At 44.0% G+C, this 19,163-nt stretch overlaps 1 protein-coding gene across 1 annotated transcript in view; it reads left to right on the plus strand.

Annotated features, from left to right (window-relative positions):
• grik2 (glutamate receptor, ionotropic, kainate 2) overlaps window positions 1-19,163 on the plus strand; it is a 529,211-nt gene that overhangs the window by 316,547 nt on the left and 193,501 nt on the right. Inside the window, exons 7-9 of the mRNA XM_085998231.1 lie at window positions 10,274-10,417; window positions 13,685-13,792; window positions 17,254-17,367. Coding sequence (XP_085854357.1) covers window positions 10,274-10,417; window positions 13,685-13,792; window positions 17,254-17,367 — 366 coding nt within the window. The remainder of the gene's footprint in view (window positions 1-10,273; window positions 10,418-13,684; window positions 13,793-17,253; window positions 17,368-19,163) is intronic.

The raw sequence follows: 19,163 nt of genomic DNA on the forward strand, positions 1-19,163 counted from the left end.
AACCTTGGTTAGACCACACTTGGAGTACTGTGAACAGTTCTGGTTTCCATGTTATCAAAAGGATATAGAGACACTGGAGAAGGTGCAAACATTTTTTACTAGAATGATACCAGACCTGAAAGGTTATATCTATCAGGAAACATTGAACAAGCTGGGGCTCTTTTCTCTAGAAAAGAGAAAACTGAGGGCTGACCTGATACAGGTTTTTAAGTTTATGAAATGGTTTGATAGGGTAGACGTAGAGAAGATGTTTCCGCTTGCGGGGGAGTCCAGAACTAGGGGCCATAAATATAAGATAGTCACTAATAAATCCAATAGGCAATTCAGGAGAAACATCTTTACCCCGAGAGTGTTTAGAATGTGGAATTCGCTACCTCAAGGAGTAGTTGAGCCGATTAGCATAGATGCATTTAAGGGGAAGCTAGATAAGCACATGAGGGAGAAAGGAATATGTTGATTGGGTTAGATGAGGAGTTGTGGGAGGAGGCTCATGTCGGGCTAAAAACACCAGCATGGGCCTGTTGGGCCGAATGGCCTGTTTCTGCACTGTAAATACTGTGTATACTATGTAATACTATGTTCCCCAGAGGTTTTATTGGGACCATTGCACTTTTTGATATGGATTAATGACCTGGATTTAGGCATATAAATTTGCAGGTGACAGGAAACTCGAAAATGTAGTAAACAATGAGGAGGATAGTAACGCACTTCAGGAAGCCATAGACAGACTGGTGAAATGGGCAGACACATGGCAGATTAAATTTAACACAGAGAATCATAGAATGATAGAATGATACAGCACAAAAGGATGCCATTCGCCCATCGTGCCTGTGCCGGCTCTTTGGAGCTATTCAATTAATCCCATGACCCTGCTCTTTCTCCATTGCTCTGTAAATTGTTCCCTTCAAATATTTATCCAATTCTCAAGTGTGAAATGATACATTCTGGTAGGAAGAATGATGAGAGGCAATATGAACTAAATGTAACACTTTTGTATGGGTTGCAGGATCAGAGTGATCTGGGGATGCATGTACATAAATCTTTGAGGGTGGCTAGACAAATTGCGAAGGCTGTTAAAAAAGCACATTAATTGGCTTTATTAATAGAGGCATATACAAAAGTAAGGAAGTTATGCTAAACCTTTATAAAAGATTGGTTAGGCCGCAGCTGGAGTATTGTGTTCAATTCTGGGCACCACACTTTAGGAAGGATGTCAGGGCCTTAGAGAGGGTGCAGAGGAGATTTACTAGAATTTTACCAGGGATGAGGGACTTTAGTTATGTGGAGTGACTGGAGAAGCAGTGGTTGTTCTCCTTAGAGCAGTGAAATTTAAGAGGAGATTTGACAGAGGTATTCAGTAGAGTAAATAAGGAGAAACTGTTTCCAGTGGCAGAAAGGTCGGTAACCAGTTGACACAGATTTATGATGATAGGCAAAAGAACCAGAGGCAACATGAGGAAACATTTTTTTACACAGTGAGTTGTTGTGATCTGGAATGCACTGCTTGAAAGGGTGGTGGAAGCAGATTCAGTGGTAGCATTCGAAAGAGAATTGGATGAATACTTAAAGGGAAAAACATTACAGGGCTATGGGGAAAGAGGAGGGGATTGGACTAATTGGATAGCTCTACCAAAGAGCCGGCACAGGCACGATGGGTCGAATGGCCTCCTTCTGCGCTGTATCATTCTATGATTCATTGATTCTATGATCCCCGATTTTCAGCGTTCCACCATTGGTGGCCGTGCCTTCAGCTTCCTCGGCCCTAAGCTCTGCAATTCCCTACCTAAACCTCTCCACCTCAATACCCCTCTGTCCTCCTTTTAAGACGCTCCTTAAAACCTACCTCTTTGACCAAGTTTCCTGTTCTAATATCTCCTTAAATGGCTTGGTATCAAATTTTGTTTGATAGCACTCCTGTGAAGCGCCTTGGGACGTTTTACTATGTTAAAGGCACTATATAAATACAAGTTGTTGTTGGCTAGGATAAATCAGATAGTCCTGGGCTACCTCGGAATTCCTCGACTTAATGCCTCATTAGACTCATCACAACTCCTGGCAGAAGGGATCCATTATATTTCTGGACATGGGCATTTGCTCTCTTTGGAGCAGAAGAGACTTTACCTTGTTGGCCCTTCCTGGACCTCTGGTCAGCTGTCACCACTCTAATTTTCTGGAATGCTGTTTGAGTGGGCACGTCTGATGCCCCTTACAGGCATGGCCCACCCTCCCTGAGTATTGTCAGCCAGTGGCTCAGTTGGTGGCACCCTCGCCTCTGAGTCAGAAGGTTGTGGGTTCGAGTCCCACTCCAGAGACTTGAGCACAAATATCTAGACTGACACTTCAGTACAGTACTGAGGGCGTGCTGCACTGTTGAAGGTGCTGTCTTTCAAATGAGACGTTAAGCCGAGGCCCCGTCTACTCTCTCAGGTGGAAGTAAAAGATCCTATGGGAGTTATCCCCGGTATCCTGGCCAATATTTATACCTCAATCAACTTCACTAAAAACAGATTATCTGGTTATTATCACATTGCTATTTGTGGGACCTTGCTGTGCGTAAAACAGCGTTTCCTACATTACAATAGTGACTACACTTCAAAAAGTACTTCATTGGATGTAAAGCACCTTGGGACGTCCAATGGTCGGGAAAGGTGCTATATAAATGCAAGTCTTTTTTTCCATTCTCACAAATTGCGATGAGATCTGCGTCAATGTCGACGGGCGGACAAAAGTTCCACTCTACCGTATTTGTACAGGCGGAATGGCACTCCCACAATTTTGGGACCACAATCTCCTGATAAGAGCCATTTTAGTTTGGAGCAGGGCTATTGTTTGTCCAGTCCTGCTTCCTCCAGAGAGGAACAAACTCTGCACAACATCAGTGCATTCGCATGCAGTGATAACCACATTGATGTGTAGCAAGTAATCATTTACAATGCAGAATTCGTTTGGGAAATTGTTACAGAGGAAGTGTTCCAAAAGAGCGTGCCATAATCTAGTGACAAGCCCAGTAACTCTTAAAACAGATTGCACCAAGGCAATGGGTGTTCAGTAGCAGGAATAATTAAATGAGTCATTGAGACAGACAATATATATTGACTGTTCATGCAAAGTAACTCCCTGAAGGCTGTGATGGAGATTGATAGTGCGGAAAAATGGTCGAAACCAAAGGCAAGAGTGTACTGTTGCATCACAAATTCAATGCATTATTGGCCGATAACTGCTGCCATTCATTGCAATGTAACCTCCGGTATATTTGTTTAAATCTGTCTTAATCACCTTATTGCAAACTATTGCAGTGAAATTAAAATACATGTGCTCCATTTGAAAGCATTACTTGCAGTTATTTTGGTAAATCGTAATATTTGTAGCCTTTTTAAGTGCCGCATTTATGTTTTTACGAAACTCACCATAGGCAAATGGAAAAAAAGAAGTATCACTTACTTGTATCAATGTGCCTGAGGCTAGATTTGGAAACATGTGGAGAAATAGAATGACACTCGTTTTAATGAGAATACAATGCAATTTAACAGTTCATAAAACAGTAAAATTTAATCCGACACTGCAAGTTTTATTAAATTTCACCGGCAGAAAATCTGGTGTGTGACATGTGTGAGTTAACACTGATGATCTCAGACATAATAGACTTAATTAACTGATGCTGGGGGGAATTGTTTCCAAGCCATTGACCATTGATATTTCTGAGCAAACATAATTGTCTTTCTGACTTGAGGGGAGGGGGGTGGGGGGCTGGGGGTTGAAGATGTGATGGAACAAGTACAAACTTTGTTTATTAATAAAGTTGAATGCTTTGTTTTTAGGTGGAACTCACATATTGGTGAACTATTCTTTCCAGCAACGTTTTGGTAATGAACAAATGACCACGGTCATTGGGGGAAATAGGAATCCTGTCAGCTTCCAATAAACAGAACAGGTCACAGTATACAATTCCAGTACAGTATATGCTGTGGAATTATTAATGCAAGCCTGATGTTTAAACGCAAAAGCAATTTCTTAAAAAAAAACCCTGCAAGTTCTGGAAATGTGAAGTAAGAACGGAAGGGTCGGGGTTCTGAAGGCACGGCCATGCTGACACAAGTGTGGCAGGATGGAATTTCCGCCCACTGCTCTGTCCCCACTATGACCCCATCCCAAATTCTGGGGACGGAGTCATTTATATATTCGGGACAGGCGCTCGCAACAGTAGCAGTGCTACAGCGGCACCCACCCAGAACAACTGCAGGAATGTCGTTCAATGGAAGTGGGCCATCAGCCCGGTCTGGTCAAAGCTCATAAAAAGGAAACTTGCTTTTTAAGCTGCTCCCTAAGTCGTGGGCCCACACTGGTATGGCAGTCAGTCCCTCTGGCACACATGCCACCCAGCACGCCTGCTTCCTGATGGTGTACTTACTGCTAGCTACATTGATGACGTATCTGGCAAGATTTCTGGAGGATACCGGGAAACCCCACACCTGCCCCTAATAGTGACATTGGGATGGAGGGAGGATGGGCAAAACAAGAACCCACCTCCCCTCTGCGTTAGAAGTTGCAGTGAGAATGAGGAAGGGGTAGACAGGTTCCACCCCAATTTCTGGCCGCTCCACTCTCGGGACAATTCACTTCCATCCCAAATAGGAGTTAGGAGTAGAATCTAGACTGACAGTTCAATGCAGTGCTGAGGGACTGCTGCACTGTCGGAGGTGCCGTCTTTTGGATGAGATGTTAAACCGAAGCCCTGTCTGCTTAGGTGGACATAAAAGATTCCATGGCACTATTTCGAAGAAGCTGGTGAGTTATCCGAGTGTCCTGGCCAATATTTATCCTTCAACCAACATCACTAAAACAGATTATCTGATCATTATCACATTGCTGCTTGTGGGACCTTGCTGCACACAAATTGGCTGCCACATTTGCCTGCATTACAGTTTCTACACTTCAAAAGTGCTTTATTGACTATGAAGTGTTTGGGGCACCCTGAGGTTGTGAAAGGCGCTATATAAATGCAAGTTCTTTCTTCTTTCTAGAACTTCTAGGCTAGAAAATGCTGGAAGTACACAACTTTTTTTGGGCGGGATCAAATTTCGAGGTCAATGGGTGAGAAATTCGACTTGCAGCTAATATGGGCGGAAAGTCAAAGGCGCGCTTGCTCTGCGCACCAGCTGGACCAGCGGGTGGCCCATGCCAAATTCAACACCGACCTCATCTCCATACAACCCATGGGCACTAAGCGATTATCAGGAAGCCACCCATGGGTTCCACCTGCAGCAATTTGGCTGGTTACGACCCCGGCAGGGGCTCTTAGGGTGGTCCCGAGACGGTGGCGAGTCCAGGCTGACAGCGGCCGCAGTTCTTTTTTGGAGCCAGGAGGAGCTCTTCTGCTCCTCCCAACTCTACAAAAAATAAGGTCACAGGTTTGGGACCCCTTTTTTTTGGCCGCCTCCAGTAGTCCCTTGAAGGACCGTTGGTAAGGCTGCTTAAGACCCGGTATAAATGGGCAGAGCTGTTGTGCTGCTAGCTTCGCTCATTTGTACTTCAATTGGCATAAGCAGTCAGCCCACTGCCTGCTTCAGGCAGGCACCCCGGGCGACTCGTCATCCAATCCAATATTACAGCCACCTAACGCTGGGTGCAAATCAGTCGCGGAATTCAATGGACATAAAAATGGGGGGAGATGCAAAATGGACTGCCGAATCAATATCATCCGTCTTACATTTTGCACCAAGTCAAGATCTACCCCACTGACTGTGATTAAAGTGCATGAAGTTCCAAGTTTAATTTTTCTGAATTCAGGTTAAGAAACCAATGGAAAAGCAATCTCACATTGAATATGCTATTGGATCATACAGACCAGGAAGGTCCCTGTTTTGCTCCCCAGTCCATTCCGCATTAGCAGATTGTATCATGAGTAACATGGCCATGGAGCTGGAAAGTGGAGGTCAGGTTCAAATGAAACTTGGGGACAAAAGTACAAGCAGAGAGACAGGCAGTTTATTAATGCATAATGCAGCAAGACCTCTCTGAGCAGCGCAACGACTCCCACCCCCATGTTACACTACGCTACGGTATGCTCCTAATGCCATGTTACATAGAAACATAAAAACATAGAAGATAGGAGCAGGAGTAGGCCATTTGGCCCCTCGGGCCTGTTCCGCCATTTAATGAGATCATGGCTGATCATCCAAATTCAGTACCCTGTCCCTGCTTTCTCCCCATATCCCTTGATCCCTTTAGCCTTAAGAAATATATCTAACTCCTTCTTGAATATATTTGATGAATTGGCCTCAACTGCCTTCTGTGGTAGAGAATTCCACAGGTTCACCACTCTCTGGGTGAAGAAATTCCTCCTCATCTCTGTCCTAAATGGCTTACCCCTTATCCTTAGACTGTGACCCCTGGTTCTGGACTCCCCTGCCATCGGGAACAGCCTTCCTGCATCTAGTCTGTCTAGTCCTGTTAGAATTTTATAAGTTTCAGTGAGATCCCCTCTCATTCTTCTAAACTCTAGCGAATATAAGCCTAATCGAACCAATCTCTCTTCATACGTCATTCCTGCCATCCCAGGTATCAGTCTGGTGAATCTTTGCTGCACTCCCTCCATGGCAAGAATATCCTTCCTCAGATAAGGCGACCAAAACTGTACACAATACTCAAAGTGTGGTCTCACCAAGGCCCTGTACAACTGCAGCAAGACATCCTTGCTCCTGTACTCGAATCCTCTCGCTATGAAGGCCAACATACCATTTGTCTTCTTAACCGCCTGCTGCACCTGCATGCTTACCTTCAGTGACTGGTGCACAAGGACACCCAGGTCTCGTTGCACTTCTCCTTTTCCCAATCTACTGCCATTCAGATAATAATCTGCCTTCCTGTTTTTGCCACCAAAGTGGATAACCTCGCATTTATCCACGTTATACTGCATCTGCCATGCATCGGCCAATCACCCAACCTGTCCAAATCATACTGGAGTTTCTCTGCATCCTCCTCCCAGCACACATGTCCACCCAGCTTTGTGTCATCTGCAAACTTGGAGATATTACATCTAGTTCCCTCGTCTAGATCATTAATATATATTGTGAATAGCTGGGGTCCTAGCACCGATCCCTGCGGTACCCCACTAGTCACTGCCTGTCACTCGGAATAAGACCCGTTTATTCCAACTCTTTGCTTCCTGTCTGCCAACCAGTTCTCAATCCAATTCAGTACCTTACCCCCAATCCCATGTGCTTTAACTTTGCATGCCAATCTCTTATGTGGGACCTTATTGAAAGCCTTCTGAAAGTCTAAATACACCACATCCACTGGTTTTCCCTTATCTATTCTACCAGTTACATCCTCAAAAAATTCCAGTAGATTAGTCAAGCATGATTTACCTTTTGTAAATCCATGTTGACTTTGTCCGATCCTGTCACTGTTTTCCAAGTGCTCTGCTATTACATCTTTTATAATGGACTCTAGCATTTTCCCCACTACTGATGTCCGGCTTACCATACAGAGCCAAATCTACAGTACTGTACATCCTGAAAGTTACAGAATAAGGGCTAGCTCTATAATGAAGAGCAAGCAGTCAAACCCATCCTTTTTCTGTTGAATGCTGCCTTCTTTCCTCTGTGGCGAGTATTTGCCTACTTCTGAGGCCTGGCATTGAGACATACCAAGCAGATTCCTTTCCCAGTCCATCGCCTCTCTGACGCTTTTGTTACGCATGGCTGATCTAAAGAGAGAAAATAAACTCTTGTCAGTGGCTTCCTTTTGTGTTGCTGAGAGGTGTCAAGAAAAAATGGTGGGGTGGAAGGTGCTGTCAGGGAAATATCCTGATCAGCTCCCTCCAGAGGCCTTGCCTACTGTAAAACAACATGCCACACTGTCGAGCATTCATCTTGTGATGTAGCCAATCACCATTTTATAACCTGGTATTTGTTTATGTATCTTTAAATAATACTGCGCACCATTTAAAAAAAATGGGCCAACTTGTGCATGTGTGAACGTGACGTGAGCCCACTTGTACAGGAGGAAATGTAACATTGGCCCACTTGAACACGGTACTTACTTATTTTCAGCTTTTCAAACTGGATTTATAGTAATACGGATTTGATTATGGTGCCCCTGGTGCTGGAAAAATAAGAAGAATTGCATTTATATAGTGCCATATCCTGCCTCAAAATCTGAAAGCAGTTCACACAATGAAAGTACATACTGTAGTGACTGTTTTTGCTGTTTGTTTTTCATTTATCAAAACCTTGAATGCTGGAGTATCTGGTTCAAAACTGGATGAGTGTCCACCATACCGACACTGGTGTCGTAGTAGGCATGACATGTTTGGCGAAAGCAGAGCAGCAATCAGCCAAGGCAATAGAAAGCTGAACTATATCATCAAAACAAAATACAAAAGATAATAATAAAACTAAGGTACTCTAGTAAGACTACACCTTGAGGAATGCGTTCAGTTATGGTCACTGAGACAGAAGGGAGACATTTAAGTCGGATAAGCGTCCCCGTTCACCCATCACCCCTATGCTCGCTGACCTACATTGGCTCCCGGTTAAGCAACGCCTCGATTTCAAAATTCTTATCCTTGTTTTCAAATTCCTCCTTGGCCTCGCCCCTCCCCATCTCTATAATCTTCTCCAGCCCCACAACCCTCCGAGATATCTGTGCTGCTCTCATTCTGCCCTCTTGAGCATCCCTGATTATAATCACTCAACCATTGGTGGCCGTGCCTTCTGTTGCCTAAGCCCTAAGCTCTGGAATTCCCTGCCTAAACCTCTCCGTCTCTCTATCTCCTCCTTTAAGACGCTCCTTAAAGCCTACTTCTTTGACCAAGCTTTTGGTCATCTGCCCTAATTTCTCCTTCTGTGGTTCGGTGTCAAATGTTTTTGTCTTAAAATACTCCTGTGAAGTGCCTTGGGACATTTTACTACCTTAAAGGCGCTATATAAATACAAGTTGTTGTTGACACAGGCTTAAACTGGTAAAAGGCACATTTAGGACGGTTATCAGGAAGTCCTTTTTCACACAAATGATTAATCAATAGTTGGAATGGACTTCTGAATAAAGCCTGGAGTGATTTGAAAAATAATTGGATGCCAAAGTGGGGGAGGGGGTCTTTCTGTATGTATGAACTAAGATGGGCCGAATGGCCTTTTATATCTGAAATTATCTTGTGTTGAGATGTCAGGAATATCCCAACGCACTGTACCACGGAATGATGGAACACAGGACTGTGCCTGTGATTTTCCACACAGTGAGCTCTGGTCTCAAATGTGTCACCTCAGGCATTTGCTAAGTGGAGACCAGCCACATCCCCACAGGAATTGGGGGAAAATGTGCAATACTATCATAGATTTTTGTTAGGCAAGGGTATTAAGGGTTACAGACCCAAGGCAGGTAGATAGAGTTAAGATGCAGATCAGCCAAGACCTAACTGAATGGTGGGGCAGATTCGAGGGGCTGAATGGCCTACCTCAGCTCCTATGAATGCTCAACACATTCATATCCAATTCCTCTATCTGCTGTTTTAATGGCAGTGTTAACCTGTTTTAAATATACGGATTAATGCCTCAATTTAAAACAATGAATTTAGGAATTTAATATAAAAATGTCGAGCTTTCATACAATGATATCACCCTTTCCGCGCGAGTAGGGCTGATAAGTTTTATTAAAATGCTAGGTACCATAGGGAGAGAACGATGCTGAATCCCAGCTCTGACAACATCCCATAGCTGGACAAGGCCCAGAAGCACACAGAACACCAGGTCCAGAGAGGGTCACAGGTGAAGGGGAAAATGTCTCACAACTGGCCCTGTAGTCACATTGTGAGTAAGACTGTTACAGTCCCTTTCAACAAGATGATTTTGACAGCTGGAGACAGATTCCACAGCATAGAGACTATCAATAAAGAAATGATTATCAGACCTGCCAAGAAAGATTTTTTATGATTTTCAGTTTCATATGTTTTTCATTAACGCCTTAACAAAAGGCTGCTTTATAAAAATGAAATATCTGACACATTTATGATTACCCTCGGGTGCTAAATGGTATTTTACTTTGTAAAAAGAGACCTAACTAATTCAGCTGGTAGAGATTTAAAAAGAGTAAAGAATGCTGGAAATCTGAAATAAACAAAGGAGATGTGAGAAAGGCAGAACAGGCCGAAAGGTTAGCATTTTGGGCGTGACCTTTCGTCATTATCTACTTGGAACATTAGGGACTCGGATGTAAATGTTCCCATCTGGCAGCGTCATGTGATTTGGTTTTGTGCTTGTGTTTCTAATTTCAGACCAACGCTGCCTTAGTCTATGACGCAGTTCACGTTGTCTCAGTGGCTGTCCAGCAGTCCCCACAGATGACCGTCAGCTCATTACAGTGTAACAGGCACAAACCCTGGCGCTTTGGAAGCCGCTTCATGAAGTTCATTAAAGAGGTACTACGGCAAGATGTTTTGGAACTTTTTTCCTTGTGTCCCTTTCAATGCCAACTTATTTACCCTCTACACAGTATCAGTTTTACATTCTTTGTAAGTCCGTTGAAATGGGTCATTGATTGCATGAGTGCCAAAAACCTGTTTATCACACAGCTTATTAACATCGGGCTCCAGTTTCCTCTTTTCTGGAAAGATAAAGGGGCTGATCCCCTTTCTTCTCCATTAATTACAACTTGCGAACAACATGGAAGGAACACATGGTTTTGATGAATGCAAATTTGTTAGCTTACAAAATAACAGCTATTCACAAAGCACCTGTAATAATTATCCTTTAACACGCCTCAAACATCTAGTAGGCCATTTCACCAATATAAATGTTGTAAAGGTTGGTTATCGGCTGCGGAGTGTGCAGCATTTTTCCAAAATGGCTGAATGGTAATTTCAAAAAGCCAGCAGAAGATCCTAATAAGGTTGAGGAGGAAATACAGGATGTGGCCCAGAGCAGTGCTGGTCAAGGAATATCCGCCAAGGAACAATGGAATAGCTTTTCTTATTTTGGTTAATCAGAGGATCGATGGTGGCTGCACATACAGTCAATAATGTCCTGTATCTTCAGGAAGTCAATTTGTTAAAACGTTAGGTATTTGGGTTGGTGATGGTCGATGCTAAAAATTATGTAGGGGATGCATGGTGATACTGGGCTTCAGTTATTTCTCGAATGGAGCAGTGCATTCCAAAGCAGCCATGATGATCTTCACTGCCTACCACCGGTGGTAGAGTGCAGGTGGTAGATTTCCTTTGTGGTCTTCTTTGATCCATTACTACCTCCCAGCTGAGTCTAAGGTTTCTTGTGCTCTGCTCATCTCCAGGTAGCTGAGTCTGGGTAATATCTAGTATCAATCATGGGCCTCCTGTTCCCTCTGTGCTCCCGAGTCCTCCTTTTGCCTTCCTCCTGCTGCATTGCACGATTCCTGGCAGTGGCCCCGATACCCAGGCTCTGGGGAAGAAAGCTCTTTTGTACTGTTCACTTCCGTCAGTGCTGTGATAATATTTTAAAATCTTGCCTTTGTTGAGATCGCTGGGGGAAGGAATTAAACTTCATCGCACGTGTTTTAAAGGCATATAATATGTGCAACGAGGGCCAAATTTGAGGACCTACCACGCCCAAAGGATGCCTGAAAGATGTCCGACCCAATATTGGCTTGGGCCATTCTCTAGGCCTTCCTGATGGCCGCTTAGAACAGCTGATAGGCCCCTTATATATGTAAATATCTTTTTCAAAGTTGCTGTAGAACCAGGAGGAGCAGGGGTGCTCGCTCAGCCCGCTCGATGGGCGTCGGCAGCTTACACAATTAATGTTAACGAGACCCGAGGCCCAGTTTCGGGACGGCTTCGAGCCTCCCTGTTGTGGCGTGCATTCTGTGGATGACGCCTATTTCAGGCCTGAAAATGAGCCTAAAGCAATTTCACCCCCAATAACTCCAAATCTGAGCTGGTGTGAAATACGTAGTTTCCTTTTAATTGTCTCTCATGCTGCGTAATTCTGAATTCTTCATGACTGGCCTGAAAATAGCTAAAAATCAGCAATCTCCCACTGTTCATTAATTTTGAGAAACCTATTTTAGGATTGAAGCCAACTTCAGAGCAATGCTAAACACATAAGAACATAAGAAATGGGAGCTGGATTAGGCCATTTGGCCCTTCAAGCCTGTTCCGCCATTCGCAAGCTCATGGCTGATTTTCTACTTCAACGCCACCTTCCTACACTATCTCCCATATCCCTTAATTCCCTTCGTTCCCCAAAATTTATTGAGCTCTGTCTTGAATATACTCAATGACTGAGCCTCCACAGCCCTCTGTGGTAGCGAATTCCAAAGATTCACAACTCTTTGAGTGAAGAAATTTCTCCTCATCTCAGTTCTTATTCTGTGACTGTGACCCCGTATTCTAGATTCCCCAGCCAGGGAAAACATTTTCCCAGCATTAACCCTGTCAAGCCCCTTAAGAATTTTATATGTTTCAATTATATCACCTCTCATTCTTCTAAACATGCAAATAGTCTGCTAGAGTTTGCAACTAAAATTGCATTACTGTTTATCAAGGGCAGACTGGCTCTCGTGAAAGGGCGTGGGATTCTCAGGCAAAAAGGAGGTGGGGAGTGACAATATTACAGCGCTATGGAACCATTCATGAGGCACTCGGGGAAATCTCCCTATATAGTCAGTTCCCCATATAGCCAGGCGACCCTTGCTGTTCTACTTTTACACTAAATTACTAAACAGAAGAAAGCCTGGGAGTTCCCTAGCGACCAGCCACACCTGCTCTGACACAAGTTACCATGTTTGGGACAGATGGAGGTTCTGCCCCAAACAAGGCACTGCAGAAAAGAGAAGTGCAAGTGGACCTGGCACATATGGGTTCTGCTCTAATTTGCGGGCCTTCCTTGCCTTCCTGCCCGACTTACGGCAGGAGTGGATTGGGAGGCCCTGCAGAAATCCAGAGCCAAGTTATTTATTAGGGAAGAGAACGATGAGAGGCACAGGTGTGTATGACATGTCGCAGGAGCATCATCACATTCTGTCTGTCTGTCGAAGGAATCGTCCATGTACAACCTGGAGTAGGTTTCCTTAATGTTCCCTTGTCATTACGAAAAGACACTTTAAAGGCTTTACAAGTAAGAAAATGCTTTCTATGTCACACAAGCTCAAGGATGATTATTGACAATAACTGAATTTTGTCAAGGGTTACTAGTTACAGTCCCCACCACTTACACCATCCAGGCCTATCACGGGCAGTCGCCTATATCAGGCAAATGGCACTAACCATTTGCCAGTACCATTAGAGTCAATTACTAAAGTGCCACTTAGAACGTATTAAGCGTGCCGGCTGGCAGTTCTTCGCACCTCATTAACTCCTGTATGGTTTTTACTGATGTGCGATGTTCAGTTCTTATCCCCGTCGAGAACTCCAGGAAGCCTCACGATTCTCTCTTTGCTGGCAGCCTCACATTTTCCATTGGCGCTTCTCCAGGTCAGTACAGGAAATGAGTGGAAGCTGCCCCCAACACTAATCACTATGTTAGTGACCAGTAGAGCCCACTGGTGATTGTTTTTATCGTCCACTGCTTACAGCGGGCAAATTGTGTTAACATCAATAAGGCTGTTATAAGCGACGGCGAATGTATATGATTCCAAATTAACATGGCCAGCTTTTCCTGACGTGAATCTGTGCTTTCCTTATTTTGTTTATCTTTGTTTCTCTACCTAGGCCCACTGGGAAGGACTAACGGGCAGAATTATATTCAATAGTTCCAACGGCTTGAGAACAGACTTTGATTTGGATGTGATTTGCCTCAAGGAGGAAGGCCTTGAAAAGGTACTTGGGTTCTTCTTTAAGCCCGATAAGCTGAGAGAAAGAAAATATGATGAAATATTAGTGAGGAAATGAATATATTTATTCTGTGTCTAGCAAGATGACCCCATAGCATTTCTGTGTCCACGTTTGTACATCCATGAATAATTTATCTCTCAATGGAAGCACACTTAAATGTATGAAAATTCGATTCAGATCTGATTTTGCTGCTTAGACATACAAGGGGCAATTTTACAAGTCTGCACTCCAGGCTGGGAGCCTCACCCATTGGGACAGCATATCAGAAATTAACCTCTGACCATTTGTCAAAAGTATATAGTAATGTTGAGGTATGTGCATTTTAGTCTTTTTTTCTTGCTGGAACTTTGCGCCCATTGTTAAAAAATTCATGAATTTTTAGCCCCACCACCAATACCAGCACCAGTAGGTTTCCCCCTAACTGAGGTGTTTGAAAGAAGAGGAGGAGGACCAACAAAGGGATAGCAGGCATGGCAGGCTGCATGAGAGGCACTCTGTGCCCATCAGCTGGTACCTACACATTTGATTGGCCTCACTGTTTGGCCTGGCTCCATCCTATCACTACAACCTCCGCCAGCCTTATATCTCCTCTCTTCATTTTTAATAGCTTTTTGAAAACCTTTGACCAAGCTTCTGGTCACTCCTAATACCACCTCAACAACTTGCCGGATATTTCCTTAATCTGTGCAAGCGTTCAGGACTTTTTAAAAAAATGTTAAATGGTGCTATATTAGTGTAAGTGGTTATTGTTGTTCTTCATTACTGCTTTCTGATGAAAGCAACTTCCAAAGCTTGGTAAAATGGTGCTATCTTCCTAGGGTTTCCGCTAAAGTTACAGGGATGAGCAGAAGTACCCCACGGACATTCACCCCTTGTCTGCATTCTTAACTTTGTTGCAACCAAAGTTTTAATGAAAACCTGGACTGTGTGTGTCTAATACTTCTCTTTGGTGCCAATGTGTGAAGAATGTGCTTGTAACACTAAAGGTGCTTCTCTTCGGTGGTATTTCCAGTAGCTGGAGCGCACGAGGTGGCTGGCCACTGTTCTGCTATTGGGGCTTCTTGGGACTGAGGTGACCCTTGTCTCATGGTGCCTACCTCTTGAGATGGACCTCATGCTGCTGCATGCACAGCCTGGCTCTGCATCGTTTTAGCCACACCTGCAGGCATCGGAGGTGGCTGTTTGAATGGCTCACAGGTGTTGCCATCCTGAGAGGCAGCACCATCAACAGTGCCTATTCCTGCCGTACTCTTATTCCTGGTATCTGCCTCTGCAGGAAAACATGGTACCAATGGTATCAGTGAAGGCTCGTCTGATGTTTGCAACTCATCACCAATCCTTTGGAGACCGGAAGAAACTGGCCTTTCCAGTCTGGCACCCCAGGCCTCAGTGGCTGCAGTCTGAGCATTCATAGAAGAAAAACAGATTTCCTGTTACTAATTTGGGTCAGGCATAGATACGTCCTTGGTTTCAGTGTCATCAGACCCTACCATAAACGATCTGATCATCTTATTTTTATGAGCATTGACTCATCTGCACTAAACCTATTTGCACAGTAGTGAGAACACAGGTGAGGAACAATGAAGCTCTCTTATGATCTGGACAAGATTTCAGCATCTTAAACATGTTCTTCTTTAATATATCCAAAGGAGCGCGTTAACACTAGATGAGGAAAAGTTTGGTTCAAGTTGCAAGCTGCCTTATTCCATTCTAAGGTGAAATGTACAGAGCAATGGCTATGATCAGAGGTGCTTAGTTCAATCAGCACAATTTATATTTACATAATGACACAAAATAGAGAGTACCTAATGATACCTCCACTCTGGTGGGTTGTCTTACTTAACTTAAAGAGAACAATCTCTCTTTACCCTGTCCCACAGCCCAAGGCAGAAGTTCTCTCCTGTAGCCTCGTGTCTTTTCAACGTTTCCACAGCACTTTGCTGCCTAACTGACTTTTTAGTATCTGTGCTCTGAGAAGACTCATTCTTGCAAACACACACGTGCATACACGGCCCAATTTTAACCTAACCCACCCAGTGGGAAAGGGGCAGGTTCAATCGAGTCAGGCGACAGTTATACAGCCGTCCACCTTTATGAGAATGGATTAGATTGTGTGGATACATCATTCTCAGCATGACTTCTACATGTGGAACTGTAGTATGTTTGGAATGTTCTTGAATAAAACAGGTTAGTTAATCCAAAATGTTGAAGTTTTAAACCATGTAGGAGTACACATCTTACACATTTTTTGACTGAATATTTCCAACTTACAGAATCAGCAATGGCCTTTGATAGACACAGTCTTAGTTGAAATTAGGTTAATGGAAAATTGGAGCTTTGACTGCAATGTTTCCCATTCACGCACTCACATATTACACTTTTGAAACTACGGGGTGATTTTACGGATGAGCAGGATCGAGGCAACCAGAGGATTTGAGGGACAGGAAGCTGTCCAGCCCTCTGGAGCATAAGACCTGGGAGATTTTAACTCCCTGGCCTTCTCTACATGAACGGCGTCAGTCTCCCGCCCAAACTCGGCGGGAAGAGCTACATGGCCGGCGGACGGGAGCGGGGTTTCGGATGGCTGGGTGCCGCCGCTGCGGCTGGGAACCCGATTGAAGGGTCCCCGCTACTCGGGTAAGTGTTTGGCAGAGGGGGGTCAGATGGTCAGAGGGGAAGAGAAGCACGGGACAGGGGAGCCTCGAGGTTTCCCTGTGGAAACAGAGAAAACAATGCGAACAGGTCCGATCTTTCTGGGTCTCATCTGGCCCCAGCTCCTTTTGCCAACAGGTTTGGCCTGGCAGGGAAGCTGCGAGAGCTTCCTCGTGCAGGCCTGGGGTTAATATCGGGCCCTGATAGTGTTATTGGAGTCCAATCTGCATATTTAAAGAAGGACCCTGTTGCCTTCCAGTGAGTAGCCCACTTACCTGCTCAAACGAGCAGGTTAATATCCTGCAGGAAGGCAGCAGGTTCGGAGGAGGTAAGTCACACGGTTCATTTCACGTCCTATGTGTGAAATTCAGTTCTCAAGTCAAGTTTATTCATGGTGCTTCAGTTTGGACTCGGGTGAATCACTTCCTGCTTTGTGTTTAACATGCCTGTTTTGCCGGAGGGTTGCGTCAAGTTTCTTTGGTCGCAAGTTAGGCTCTTGGTACAACTAAGTCTGTCGATCACACATGAAGGCCATGAGTTGGGGGTGCAGCATCTCACACCAGGGCTCATTAGGAACTCCTGCTGCAAGAGGTCATCGAAGATGGCACTCCATGGGAATGGGAAAGAAATCAGAGAGAAAACGTAATTCCAGAATTGTTATTTGTTCATTCTTGGAAATCCTGTCGCATTCAGTTACAATTTAAGAAAGAGATTATCTTCTAGTCAGGAGGCTTTTAAGGCTTCACTAACAAAGTGTTCATTTTCATAATTGCATATGTTACTCTCCATTATAGGTTGGGACCTGGGAAACAAGCAGTGGACTGAACATGACTGAGAATCGCAAAGGAAAGACAGCTAACATCACTGATTCATTATCCAACCGATCATTAGTTGTTACAACAATCCTGGTAAATTATGATACATTTCTCATCTTTAATTTGTGACTTGTAGTGTTACACTAATGTGCAAGTGGCGATGTAGAACACAGCAGGTGTAGTATTTTTCAACTGAAACTAATAGGTCTAGAAGGCAACAACATGGTACGTTTAGATAGTGAGATTTGTCGTTAAGAGCACTGCTCTGACACTATGGTCTGGTTTGGAACGTTCTTGCATAAAATACAAGATGAAATATTTCAAAACATAATTGCTTTAAACCATTTTTTGTTTGAGAAAACTAAGCGACAGCATCAAGTCCATAATGTAAAGTAAGACAGAAGATAAGGGTAACTCAGCAAATAGCAGTTGTGTGCTGACGAGCTTACATTTTAAAAACATGCATCTTGTAGGAGCCAGAGAAGGCTGAGGGATGTAAGGAGTTCCACGGTAATGAGGTCCTGGTGCTATGTTGTACATTATGTAACTGAGTGTTTCCATTTTACAAATTCTACAGTGACCTCTGAAAGACAGTTATTGTCAAAAGACAATACTGGAAAATTGGAGATTTGGATTACAGATGTTTAAAGTGGGCTTTTAAACTTTTGAAACTATGAGCCATATTTTCCCCTTTGCAATAGATTTCATGAAAAAAATAGGGTAACAATGCCGTTAGAGTGTGATAAAGTGATGAAAGGCAACGGGGGTAATTGGTCTTCGGTGGTAGCGCAGAATGGACAATAACGAATTGTCAGCCTGTTTTACACCCTTCCCGATTTTCTTTTTCATTGAAGCATGTGTCCAGTGATTATTGCAGGAGGAGAGGACATCCCAAGTGCACATAGGAGGCGCAGAAGTTGCAGATCTCCCATAACGGAGTTAGATATCTAGACATGGCAGAGGAGCAGTGAATGATAGGACAGCAGCATGCAACTTGGTCCACAAAGACCTAAAGGGACAGTTAACCATCCGCACTGCAGCACCAGTGCCAGTGAAGGTCACCACTGACCTCAACCTTTATGCCACAGGGTCCTTCTGGGTACCAGAGGGGACATTGCAGGAGTCAGGCAAGGCTCCATTAGCGAAGGCAGCTTAAGTTTTTCTAAAATCCTGGCTTATGCAAGATACATGGCATCGTTGATTGTATGGATGTAGCCATTTGTGGGGTTTCCAACAACCCATCGCATACCAACACCAGATAATATTGCTCATTGGTACACAGTTCCTGGGGGAATACGTATGAGGCATAATTTTCTGACTGTGCTCCCAGTGGGGGATCCATAAACAGTTGGAAAATCATGCACAGTGCACACTGGAATTCCTGATTTTGCACACTTTGTGGGGGTGGGTGGAAGATGGCCTGCTGGGAGTGCAAATTATTCATGTGGTGGTTTCATTCTGAGACCGTCTGATAAAACACAGCTCTTTGAAGGAGAAGGAAGGATGGAGATTTGGAACCTCGGAAATACGGGGTAAGTGCTGCAACCATGGCCGACAATTATTCTGCACCATGTACCCCAGCAGAGACTGGATACAACAAAGAACGTAGGCTGACCTGATTTGGAATGCTAAAACCAGTCTATCCAAAGACAGATTTGCAATCACAGATGTGTTAGTTGCTTTACCTGTTTCATTTTTGCTAAGAACTGTATTGGTTCAGTTTGCTTTTCTTTTGGGCAACTGACACTTTTTATGACAGTAAGTCATATTAAAATTTAAATAGTCCATTGAGGGTAGATTCAGTGACCCATTGCTCTCAGCGAGGAGCCACTCTCGAGCAGAATGCATTTCTCAGAACTTTTGTACGTTCCATTAACAAACCTTATGAC

This window comes from Somniosus microcephalus, chromosome 9, assembly GCF_052327205.1.
Source record: "Somniosus microcephalus isolate GS21.2 chromosome 9, FLI_Smic_1.0, whole genome shotgun sequence".
NCBI lineage: Eukaryota > Metazoa > Chordata > Chondrichthyes > Squaliformes > Somniosidae > Somniosus > Somniosus microcephalus.